Source organism: Rhinolophus sinicus, chromosome 3, assembly GCF_057876585.1.
Source record: "Rhinolophus sinicus isolate RSI-liver-muscle chromosome 3, RSI-T2T, whole genome shotgun sequence".
NCBI lineage: Eukaryota > Metazoa > Chordata > Mammalia > Chiroptera > Rhinolophidae > Rhinolophus > Rhinolophus sinicus.
This window is the reverse complement of record NC_142503.1, coordinates 174,178,673-174,191,463: the sequence shown is the minus strand read 5'-3', so window position 1 is coordinate 174,191,463 and position 12,791 is coordinate 174,178,673. Positions and strand designations below refer to the sequence as shown.

Here is a 12,791-nt window from a genome sequence, read left to right as displayed (position 1 = left end):
CGTGTTCATTTTTGTAGAAACAAGAAATTTATGAAGCAAAATCTTTATAATACAGTGGCCTATGATGAAATGGGGATCGATGACAGAGATTTTTGGCTTCACTCAGAGATTTGCTAGGCGTTTCCTGTCAGTATTAAAATAGTTGTCAGAACCTATAAATAACTTGTACTTTTACAAAAACACAAGCATTTGAACTTTGCTGCCTTTTTCAATAATGATAATAAGGTGGCTGTCAGTAGTATGCTACTTTATAGATACTAAAAAACAGTGTTTTAAAACTGTTTCTTCAAGATAAAGGTAACAGTGTAATGAGTGAGAAAACTGCTTTTTGAAAGCTATTGTACCAGGTGTCATCAAACAATACAGTGAATGTTTGAATAAAAAAAATTATTACAGTAAAAGACACATTGCCATTAATCCCTCTGAAAATACTCCCCCTTGCTTTGAACACACTTATTGCATTGTTCTTGCCACTTTCTGAAGCAGTTCTGGAAGTCCTCTTTCGTGAGTGTCTTTAGTAGTTGCACTGTTGTGGCTGTCTCGATGTCCTCAATAGATTCAAAACGTTTACCTTTCATGGTCATTTTGACTTTGGGGAAGAGCCAGAAGTCGCATGGTGCCAGATCCGGTGAATATCATGGATGAGGACACACTGTAATGTTTTTATTTGACCGAAATTGCCGTACTAGAAGCTGTGTGTGATACGGAGCCTTTCCGTTGTGATCACAAAATACAGTGAATGCTGCTGCCGAGTGCCATCCAAAGGAAAGGCAGGGATCTTCAATATGGGAAGTGTCTCTTCGAACCTTAGTAACAGTGTGTGACAAGTTTCAACTTGTTTGGTGCAGTTGACCTATGGTTGAGAGATGTGTTTTAAAGTGTGCCATAAATCACCCTCCATCATGACAATGCTCTGTGCCACACATCGGTTCTGGTATATGGCAATTTCTGTCAAATAAAAACATGACGGTGTGTCCTCATCCAACTTATTCACCAGCTCTGGCACCATGTGACTTCTGGCTCTTCCCCAAAGTCAAAATGATTCAGGACATCGGGGCAGCCATGACAGTGCAACTAGACACTCAGGAAAGAAGACTTCCAGAACTGCTTCAGAAAGTGGCAAGAACAATAGGATAAGTGTGTTGGAAGCAAAAGGGAATATTTTGAGGGGGATTAATGGCAATGTGTCTTTTACTGTAATAAATTTTTTTAAACATTCACTGTATTGTTTAATCACACCTCGTATCAAATGAATACTCCTGGCCATTGAAAATTTCTGTCCACTTCCACTCCATAAAGATGATTTCAAACTAGATTTCTTCACTCATCATGAAGAATTATGCATGGCAAACTTGAACCAAATGTCTGGAAAGTAAGTTGGAATGTGATTTGAAAATTCTGAATATAATATTCTGAATTCGCTATAATTACTGAATTCAATTGCTTCACAGCCTGGGTATTCACTTCAAGACCTGAGAAAAATGCTCCCTTAAAAAAAAATGAGTTAGAAATCAACAACAGAAGGAAATTTGGGGACTTCAAAAATATGTGGGAATTAAACAACACACTCTTAAATAACCAATGGTTCATGGAAGAATTCACAGGAAAATTAGAAAACACCTTAAGATGAAATGGATCTGAATAGACATTTCTCCAAAGAAGATATACAAATAGCCAATAAGGATATGGAAATATGCTCAACATCAATAAGCCATCAGGAAATTGCAAATCAAAACCATAATGAGAAACCATTCACCCACTTGTATGGTTATAAGAAAAAGGACGGACAATAATAGGGATTGGTGAGAATATGGAAAACTTACATTGCTGGTAATAATGTAAAATGGTCAGCCGCTTGGCAAAGCAGCTGGAAGTGCCTCACAAAGTTAAACAGAGTTATCGCGTAATCCAGCAATTCCACTATTACCATGTTTCCCTGAAAATAAGACTTAACCGGAAAATGAGCCCTAGCATGGTTTTTCAGGAAGACATCCCCTGAACATAAGCCCTTAATGCATCTTTTGGAGGAAAAATTAATAAAAGACCCGGTCTTATTTTCAGGGAAACATGGTAGGTATATACATACCCAAGAGAAATGAAAACATATGTCCAAACAAAAACTTGTACACAAATGTTCATAGCAGCATTATTCACAATAGCCAAAAAATGGAAACAGTCCAAATGTCCATCAACTGATGAATAAATAAACAAAATGTGGTATATCCATGCAATGGAATATAATTTAGTCTGGAAAAAATGGAGTACTGATACATGCTACAACAAGAATGAATCTTGCACACATTATGCTAAATGAAAGAAGCCAGACACAGGACCATATACTGTATGATTCCAGTATGAAAATATCCAGAACAGGCAAATCTATAGAGACAATAATAAGTGGATAAGTGATTGTCAGGGGCTAAAGGGAAGGAGGAATGGCGAATGACTGCTAGTGTAAATGGGGTTTCTCTTTGGGGTGATGAAAGTGTTTTGGGATTAGATAGTGGTGACAGTTGCACTGAACTGTGACTTTCCACTGGTGAATTTTAGGGTACGTCAATTATATCTGATAAAATTATTATAAAAAATGAAAGGACATATGTCCTATAGATCTTATTAGAGAAATCTCTATTTCAATAGATCAGTTTTTCCCCCAAATTAAGATTGACTGCTGTCCATTTGAAATGACCAATAAATAACTCATCCTTTAAAATTCAGATGATGTTACAGTTAAGTTATATGTATATAATATGTATTATTTGTTTGAATTAATATCTCTTACCTATGAGTAGCAGTTTATTTCAAAGTTGAAACTATTTTTAAGTGAAAAATGAAATGTGTGAGCATGCTAAAATTTGGGAAATGTTTGAGAAGGGACTTATTATTTTCTTAGGGTTTTTTTTTTTTTAAACAAACAATTTCTAAAGTTTGAGCATTTCCTTAGCATCTAGTCAGTTTATAAAGATTCTTTACTCCTTCTCCAGTGATATCAGGGCCAAGCAAAATAGAAGTTGAAGAGTAAATGAATTTCTGAGAACGCTACATCTGATCAGTATGCAACCCTTGGTGAAGCAATTAAGTAAGGGTTCCCATGTTAAGTAATTTCCGTATCTTGGTTTTGTCGAAAATGAATTTTCAAAACAGTGTTACAAGCCTTCCAGAGTATAAATGTTAATATATGGATGTTTCTGGGCCTAGGTAAGAAAAATAGGAATTTTTCACTCTTCTCCCTCTTCCTCCACATATTCTATGCAGTGAAGAGATTACTCAGGAGTCCAATTCCATTTGCTATTTTTAAGCTAAGTACACTGGCCTTTCTAGTATAAATGCCTGTATCTGAAAGGCCATGCGCATATATATGGTCATTGAAGTTGATTAAATGTTTGTGTTATATAGTTATGTACAATATTATTAGTTTGCAATAAATAACCTAAGGGAGTATATTAAATTCTTAATAAGAGCAAATAGATACCGTGGGGCTTGATCTCCTTAAGTTGGGTTATATTATAGGTAGGATTGCCAGATTTAACAAATACAAATACAGGATGCTTAGTTCAATATAAATTTCACATAAAATGCCCAGTTTAATATGAATCTAAAATTCGCATTGAACTGGGCATCATGTATTTTTATCTGGCAACCTAATTATGGAAATAAAAAGAGAGAGGTTTTATGCACCCTCCTTACAAAAAGCTGCCCAGACTAGCTGTAGGATATAAGCAGACTGAGTGGTCCTACATTTCTGTCCTGGCTGGTCAGTGCAAGTTAAGGAACTTTCCAGCAAAATCTTAGAATTGGGCTGGCTGGCATGTGACCAGATACTGGTCTATTTTTAGGGAGAGGTAAATGGGGCAGTTATTCCAGAGACTGGGGAAAAGCAAGTCTCCTTTAAAGTTATGGAGAAGAGGTATGTGCTTAAGAGGGGAGAGGAAGGCATGTCTTACATATTGACACACTAAAGGTCACTTCAACCACACCATTACTATGCCCATCTCCCCCAGTCCATGCAAATAAGGTAGGTATAAAGGATGCCCTATTAATTGAAAGGAGCCAGAGGGCTCCATTTTTTAATGTGTGGGTTGAGTACATCAAGCAAAAAAACAGTAAGATGGGAAACTGGCCTTGAAATTGTCTCCACTGGAATGAAGCACAGATACCTCAAACTCAATACATCCACAACTGAAGTCATTACCTTCCTCTCCAAATTCCTCCCCACTCCTTAAGTTCATTCAGGTACTCAGTGGCCACTAAGTTCCAGCATGCGCTGGCTCTGAACATATATCCATGAGCAGAACAGACATGGTCCCTATTCTCAGACAGCTTACAACAGAGTGGGGGACACTCTGATACAATCAGAAAAATAAATGATTAATTACATATTATGATATTGCTGTGAAGAAACGATGTTGGGTATACTACTAATCAAGCTGGTATACTACTACTCATCTTTATGGGGTTATTATAATGAATAAACACTATAAAGCATCCTGAGAATAAAATCCTTTTTTAAAAAGCACTATATATCTTCCTATTTAGGGAAACAATATTCCATTTAAACCATAGTTTCTGGAGTCTAGTGAATTTGTCAACTTCAACAATATTTGTGATAATGTTGACTTTTAAATTAAACATTTACTTGCTTATTTATTAGTACAATTAATCTTGCCATTGTACAAAAAGCACAAGAAGGGGATTTTTCTTGATGGATGAACCTCTTCCGCTTTGTGCCCATCTTCTATGGCAGTGTACTCCACTGACTATGCCCTCTCTGGTACAGAGGATGTAATTCCTGTGAAATAGAATGGGCAAAACTGACACCTGCCTATTCTAGTAACTTATTACGGATGAATGACAGAAGACAGCTTCTAGGAAAAGTACTACAATACACTGAAAAGGGGGCCTTTTAGTGTATCTGGTAGAATTCCAAAGCACTTAACATCCAGTCAGTCACCTCACCGGGGTCAAGGCTGAGGTCCCTAGCCTATTGACCAGCAGCTACTTCTGGCCTGGATCCAGCTGCTGGTTAGCAGCTGTACAGCCTTAGAGCCCCACACGCAAGATCCTGAAGGGAACCTCACCGCACCCAATTAAATTCCTATTTTCGAAGGAAGCATATATTCCTATTTTCGAATAATGCTTCTTGTGCCTGGCAAATGTACCTGGAACTAATGGACACAAGTGCTTTCTGCTTCTCTGAGTTTTCTGAACTCGGTTTTGGCGATTTTCGTCTCATTTCTTAATAATTCCTCACCCCACCCTCTTTTTCCCACATACTGCTCTATTATCTACCAGACGGAACAATTTAGCCTTTTTACTGAACGGCTGGAAGACTACAGCACTGAACGGGGCGGAGGGGAGGGGCAGTGTTAAAAATTTATTTGGCGAGATGCACCAACAAAATCCCCAGGCAACCTTACCCCAAGTGTCCAGTCCTAACTCCTGGTGTTCCCTTCCCTTGGACAGGGCTTGGGCGGCCCCAGGATGAGGCGAACTGAGGGAAGGCGGCCGGAGCCTCTGCCCGCCGTCCTCCCTCACTTCTTTGCCCCCTCGGGCTGCATTCTCCCCACGGAAAAAAAGGGCGGGGAGCCGAACTCGTCCCGGCGTTGGGCCTCCAAGCGGCGATGGACCGCGGGTCGCTGGGGGAGGAAGACGAGCCCACAGCCCCGTGGCCACTTTGATTGTTACGCGCATTCAACTTAACAGAGTGCAGCGTTCAGGGGGTGCAGCCGGACCTCGCGCCCGGAGGAGCTGCGGCAGAAAAAGCCGAGCCGCCGCCGGCGGTCTCCAGGCCAGCCGCCCGCGGCGGGGGAGGGGCAGCCGCCGCCCGCGTTCTCCCAGCGCCCACGGCGGGCGGAAGGGCCGCGCATCGCGGAAGCCCGACCGCAGCTGGGGATCAGCTGCTGGAGGAGGCGGAGAAAAGAAGGGAGGAGCCTAAGGGGGAAGGGGAGGGAGGGGACCATCAGGAAGCCGCGAACGCCACCGAGTGTCTGCACACCTCGCTCCGTCTGCCATGGCTGGTTAAAGAACCATCCGGATCGCTGCGCGGGGGGAGGGTTGGGTGGGGGGAGCGCGGCAGCCGCGCGTGAGGCCGAGGGAGGGGCGGCGGCGCGAGCGGCGGCGGCGGCGGTTCCAGGATGAAGAGGAGAGCTGGCCTGGGGGGCAGCATGAGGTCAGTGGTGGGCTTCTTGTCCCAGCGGGGCTTGCATGGGGACCCCCTGCTCACTCAGGACTTTCAGAGGAGACGCCTGCGGGGCTGCAGAAACCTCTACAAGAAGGACCTCCTCGGCCACTTCGGCTGTGTCAATGCCATTGAATTCTCCAACAATGGAGGCCAGTGGCTGGTCTCAGGTAAATCAACCCCCTTCCCCTCCCCGCGCCTCCCGGCCCCTTTCCAACCTCCCCCTTTTGCTCTCCCTCGCCACCCTCCTCCTACCCTTCGTCCCCACCCCCTTCCTCCTCAACCCCCCTTCTGCGGTGGGAAGGTTTGGTGTCAAATTAAAACCATTGCAGGGGGAGGGAGGGAGGGAAAGGAGAGGATGTCTTCTAAAAAAAAAAAAGACCCAAAATGGTTGACAGGTCCTTAACTCGCTTTATCCCAAGTATAAAGTGATCTCTCCGCTGACTGCCCCGAAAGTGTGGGTCGGGAGGGGGGCGAGGTTACCGCTTGACAAAGTTTGATGGGAAACTCTTCCTCCGCGTACTTTATAAGGTGCGGGGGGCATTTTTGGGGTTGGAGGGGCAGGAGGCCGAGGCGCGCCTGAGGCGAGGGGCAGCTCGAGCCCCAGTCGCCGGCGTCCTGGAAAGGGGCCTCGGGGTCTGGAGCCGGGCGGTGACAGGGCTGGCCTCCGGAGGGGTCGGGGTCTGCGACTCGGGGGCTGTCTGGGTGAGCGGAGGGGAGGTGACTGGCGGGCGGTGCCTGTTGGCCGCCCCCCTCCGCGCCCTTAAGGGCCCAGCTCCATCTCCTTCCGTTTGTTTTTATTATGGTTCAGGAGTGCAGAGCGCTTTGGAGGCTAAGGGGCCCCGGCATGAACTTGAATGCGCAACTTGTGTGGCAGGGGTTGGCGGGTGGGCGACCCCGGGAGACTTGTTGGCGGGAGCCCGGCTCCCGCACCCCCCTTCCCCGCGGCTGCCCTTGCAAGGTGGTCTTCGCGCCTCCTTCCTCTCGCCCAGCTGGGCTTGGTTGCCCCCGGGCTCCCCGACCAGTGTGGGGCAAGTGGCGAAATCGAGGCCGGGGCTCCGGCCGGGCTGTGTAGGCCTCGCTCTCCCCGGGGCTCCTAGCGACAGGCAGCTGAATCGATAGCCTATTGCTCCCCGGGAGGCTCGGGCCAGGCGGGCGGCGACAGCTGCCCGGGGGGAGGTGCGTCTGCTGCCCAAGGGGGTGCTCGCCGCCGCCGCCTTCCTCTTGGGGGTCGCGGGCCCGAGGCTGGCGAGTGGGGATGGGGGTACGCTTGGGGGCGGTTCCCCGAAACCTGGCTAAGGGGAGGAGGGCGAAGATGGGTGATCTGGCGTTCCCTCTCGCCTTCTGCCCTCCTTCGTCCCTTTGCCTACATTGAGAGGGAGGAAGGGGGAGCTCAGTGCTGGACGTGGCGCTTCGCTTCACCCAGGCGGTCCCCGAATGGTTTTCTAATTTACGTCAGTAGGCAGCTCGCCAGAAACTTCTGGGATCATGGCAAAGCATCGGTCTTCTTCACAAGTAACACTCGGAAGTGACACGGGGAGTGCAGTCCAATTTAGGGGTAGCAGAGATAAGACCTGTGTGATCATTTCACGATAGACCTTCTGGGGTTTCTCCACAACTGACTTGACTTTTCCACCCCAGATCGTTTTCTCTTTGATTAGGTAGATTTTGGCCCTAGATCATCCCCTGAAGAAACCTGATATTCCACTTCAAGGCATACCCCAAACAAAAGCTTCCTTCCCCCCACACCGCCAAAAAATTCCAAAGGCAAAATGGGGAAAGATCTCTTTAGAAGCTCCTAGTTTTTACTCCTACTGCTTCTGTGTTCATAATTCTGTCTCTTTCCCGTACAAGTAAACTCACCCTAGTGGGTGAGGGAATTCGGGGGGGGGGGGGGTAGGGTACTCCTTTATAGACTGAACTAATCATAAATACAGCCATACATTGCCCAGTTTACCACATTTTTAATAAATCTCAGGTTTATTAAGATATAATTCACATGCCATACAACTCACCCATTCAAAGTCAACACGTTCTAAAAAACACAAAAAGTTGCCTCCATTTTTTGCCAGTTATCCTTGTTCAGGAACTTCCCCTGCCTTAAATGAACCCCACTTTCTCTAGTCTTGGCCAGTTTATTTCCTTTATCCTAATTTTAGTTTGTAGAAGCCGAGGTCCTTTCCACAGGGCAGGCCCTGGCAAACCTTTTGGGTCTAGGCACTGGTTTCCTTTTCTAAAAAGGTCTGAGTTGCCCCTCTCCATCAGTAGTTTCTGGGTTCCAGCCTTCGTTGCCCCTTATTCTTCCTTCTTCCCCTCACACTTCCTCTAGCTCACTTTGTCTTGTTTCCTTATCTATTCCTGCCCATGTTCCTAGTCCTTCCAGCTGGCTTTTCCACCCACCCCTCCAGTTAGCTTAGATAGACTTAGCTTTCCTTATTTGTTCCCCAACATAGAGTTTTGGTTAAAAGACTTTTTAGCTATTCACCTTCCATTATGAGTACAACTTATGCTAACAGAAAGTTCCTTCTGTTTGCTTCAGATAAGGAAGCCTCCTCTGGGAATCATAAATATAGCTTACCTTGTTAAAGCTAATTAAATTTTGTTCTGGGGAGTCTTTCAATAATCTTTACATGTTTAAAATGATTTAAGGTATCATGTTTACATTTTATCTATCATTGTCCTTCTTTAGCAGTTAACACCTGAGGGGAGGAGCACATAGTATTTTGAGGTTAATGCTGTCTATCCCTAATGCTTCACAGTAAGGTGGTGGGAGGCCAGGATCTAGGGTGGTAATGAAATTACTTTTATGCATTTTGTTTTTCTTGTATCTTGTCTGGATTGGTTAAAGCCTTCAGAAAGTGGTGATTAAAATGATTGTTCATAGTTTGTTCACTGTTTTCATTTCCTAATTGTTTGGGCAGGCTCACATTGCTTGTAACTGACACATACTATTTGATAGAATTAACTTAGACCTAGGGCAAAACTAATACTTGCATGATGCCTGTGGCCTTAAAAAAATGCTCTTTGTTAAGGATACATCATTGCTTTTTCGTTGTAACAGCTAGCCCCTTTTCCAGGGCACAATGAGGCCAGCAGATATTAAGAGTAAACCAGAGAAAATTAGGAAGGAGAAAACATGCTCTGCTGGGGAAATGAGATTGTAATAGCAACAAGTGGCAGAATGTTTTGTTGACATTTTAAAACATTAAAACATTTTAACCTAAGAAGTATTTTTCTTTGATCAGAAAAGGGCGTTACTGTGATACCATGTAAGGCAGTGTGGTATAGCATACACAAGGTTAAAATCACTGCTGTGTCATTTAATGTGTGACCTTAGTCAAGTTGCTGAGCCTTCTGAATGTTTCCTGATCTATGCAATGGGAATACCAACACCTACCTGGAGGGCTGTTGTAAACTACATGGGTTTGAGTGAACATTATATACAAAGAACAGCTTACACCTGATACTTGCAGTCTCTTAGAATATTTATGCATGTTTGTTCTTTGAGAGATGAGGAACAATGTATGTTGAAATGCTATTTACACGAGATCCCAACAACATTGAGTTTAACGTAGTACACATACGTATATATAGGGGATATCCTGGGTTTACCTTTTCCATCTTTCCATTGCCTCCTCTCCTCTTATGCTTCTCCTTTTCTCTAGATTGGAGTCCTTTATATGTTTACTTAAAAGTCTTTTTTTTTTTTCCTTTGGGAAGAAGATGAACATCTTGGGATCTGATTGGGAGCCCAATCAGAATGTAGGCTCTGTGTGTATCTGACTTGGATTGTAACTCTGCCTTCTATTTATAACTGGGATAACTAGTCCTATTTCTATTTCACATGGGTCTGTGACTTTATTGATCATTGTAAGTATCCACAGTTGTATATAGAGATTAAGAGTGTGAACCCTGGAGTCTGGCTGCCTGGGGGTGAATATCCACTCAACTATCTGCTAACTTTAACCAAGTCAGTTATCCTCTCTGTCTGTTTCCTCATCCATATAATAAAGACAGTGATACCTCACAGGTATTACTGAATGAAATAACATTTGTAAAGTTCTTAGCACAAGGGCCTAGTCCACCCTGTTGCTCTGGTTGCTACTGCTGCTCCAACTGTTATTATTATTGTTTAATTTGAAGCTCACAAGAAACTTTTAGAGATTGACACCTGCCATCAACATTTAACATTTGTTGCACATGGCAAAGTACAATGTGAAAAATTGAGAAAGATCTCAATGAGGTGAACGGTTCAAATGCTTTGTGAATAAGTATTGTCATCAAAGCATATTTTTAAGTATCAAATAATAGCTATGATAATAACTACATGCTTTATTTGAACACATTAATTCATGGCCATTTTCTGCTGCCCAATCACTAGTTATATCCCTTTTTATGGAGTCTTTTTTTTGTAAGTAAATTTATCCAAGAACGTATTATCTATAGGTAAAGTGTTTGGCTGTACCCAGTTAAATAAAGTCTTGACTGTATTAAAACTTCTCATGTGTTTAATTAGAATGAATTTCTTGATCCAGTGGTGAGTTTATCAGGAGAAATATGGCCAGTGGTAGAGCAGATTTCACTTTGAAAAGTTTTCATAGTACATATATTTTGATAAGGTGATTAGGGAATCAATTCTTGGATTTTCTTTTGGGCTTTGCTCTTTACTGATAATTCATTGCTTTGAAGGTGTTAAGTTTTATTCTTTGGTCTATTTATTAGTTCAACAAAAGACAGGAGCTATGAGAAGACCAAAGATGATGAATCAGGTATAATCACACTCTCAGGAAGCTTGCATTTTAGGGGCATTTACTTCTCATTTGCAACAGTGCATGACCCTTTTTAATTTTCCCCCTCTGCTTTATGATACCCTAATAGATACTTGCTTTTCCCCAGGTTTACAGTTTAGTCCTCTTGGCTGTGCGCTTTAGTGGGTAAGAAAAAAGGCTCACAGAGATGGCCTTTGAGGACATTGCTATGATAAATTATAGAGATCATGTGATAAGGGTAAGGTAACATGGATATTTATAGATACATGTTATTTTTCCCACTTGTTCTTCAGTCAGCTAAGTGATAGCTATCAAAAATTGGCAAATTTAGAATTATGCCTGGGTTTGTCACTTCTACTTTAAAACAACCTAGTAAGATTTAATTGATGACCACCGGTTTCATTAGACATTATTAGCACATGCAAAAGTTGTCTTTGTATTCAGTATTGTTCAAAGGATCATCACTGACTTGACTTAACCAATGCATTTTTGATTACTAAGAGTTCCTAAGAGCTGAGGCCCTCAGTTACCGCATTGAAAGGACGGGTCAGCCCACTTGCAAGCGTGTGCTCATTTACTGATAATTGATAGGTTTGCTTGTCAAGTACAGTTGGAATCATTTAGATCAGGGAAACTTTATTGACCAGTAAAACCTGAGACACAAATGGATACTGCTTTCTGAATTCTGATTTAAGAAGTGGATGCATTTATTTTCTCATGCATTAAGCACTTAACATTGCTAATAAACAGTGTCTAATTTTAATCTTTCTTTTTCATGGTTTTAAGAAAGAAGTAATTGCTTTTTTTATTGTTTAAGTCTGAATTTATAAACTCAAGGGTGGAATTAAAGACTTAAGGTAAAGGAACTAAAATCCTAATTCAAATGAAGATTATGTAGGTTAAGAAGGAATCAATTCTGTTTTCAATTTTTGGTGCCCCACATTATATTGTTTCTTATAATTAAAGAACTGAATGTCAATCTGTTAGGATTAACCCTTAGGTTATTGTGATAATATGAAATTACATTTCTTTTATACTTAATTCTCTGTCCTTTAAATTTCTTTTATTTTAAATTGTAAGGGTTAGGTTACTATTTGCTAAAGTGTGGACATGTAAGCTGATTTTAGGTGATCTTTGAATGAATATTTAAATTTTAGTAGTTACCGTGTTTCCCTGAAAATAAGACCTAGCCGGACCATCAGCTCTAATGCATCTTTTGGAGCAAAAATTAATATAAGAACTGGTCTTATGTTAATATAAGACCAGGTATAATAGAATATAATATAACACCTGGTAATATAATATAATGTAATATAATACCGGGTCTTATGTAATATAAGACCGGGACTTATATTAATTTTTGCTCCAAAAGACGCATTAGAGCTTATGGTCCAGATAGGTCTTATTTTCAGGGGAAACACGGTACATTTTTTATAGCGTTAGAAAAGTTAACTAGCATGTATAAAATATTTTTAATAGATTTATTGCTTAAGGTTAGGTTAAATTCTAAAAAGTCAATTTAAAGAAAAATAATGGTGAATATATTATGTGTATAAAGCAAAAATCAAAAGGTGATCAAGACTGAAGTGTGGAAATTATTGCATTTGGTAACCTTTTTTTTTTTTTTTTTTTTTTTTTTTTATCTTTTCTTCCTCATTGAAGTGGAGAAAAAGAAAAGTGAGTTGTCCAGAGCTGCCCAGTTAGTCTTTGGCAATATGGTTTATTGCTCCCAGGCAGGTGCTCTTTAAGTTGCCTTTTTATATTTTTCTTTCCCTTTTCTTATAGGGCAGGCCAGTTTTTCCTGGATGTTTTCTAAAGAATTAAAAGCTGAATGTTAGCAGTTT

General features: G+C 42.0%; 2 protein-coding genes across 5 annotated transcripts in view; one reads left to right on the top strand and one right to left on the bottom strand.

Annotated features, from left to right (window-relative positions):
• EXD2 (exonuclease 3'-5' domain containing 2) overlaps positions 1 to 5,859 on the bottom strand; it is a 56,199-nt gene extending 50,340 nt beyond the window's left edge. The window contains exon 1 of the mRNA XM_019733490.3: positions 5,418 to 5,859. The gene's annotated coding sequence lies outside the window, so the exon portion shown is untranslated. The remainder of the gene's footprint in view (positions 1 to 5,417) is intronic.
• Positions 5,860 to 5,962: 103 nt separating this feature from the next.
• DCAF5 (DDB1 and CUL4 associated factor 5) overlaps positions 5,963 to 12,791 on the top strand; it is an 85,183-nt gene continuing 78,354 nt past the window's right edge. The window contains exon 1 of one of the 4 annotated variants that reach the window (XM_019733487.3): positions 5,963 to 6,169. Coding sequence is in view for 2 of the 4 variants with exons in the window: in XM_019733485.3 (XP_019589044.1) it covers positions 6,135 to 6,348 (214 nt within the window). In the remaining 2 variants the exon portion in view is untranslated. Of the gene's footprint in view, positions 6,349 to 12,791 lie in introns of all 4 variants that reach the window. The other 3 variants (XM_019733485.3, XM_019733486.3, XM_074327301.2) reach the window with 3 other exon arrangements.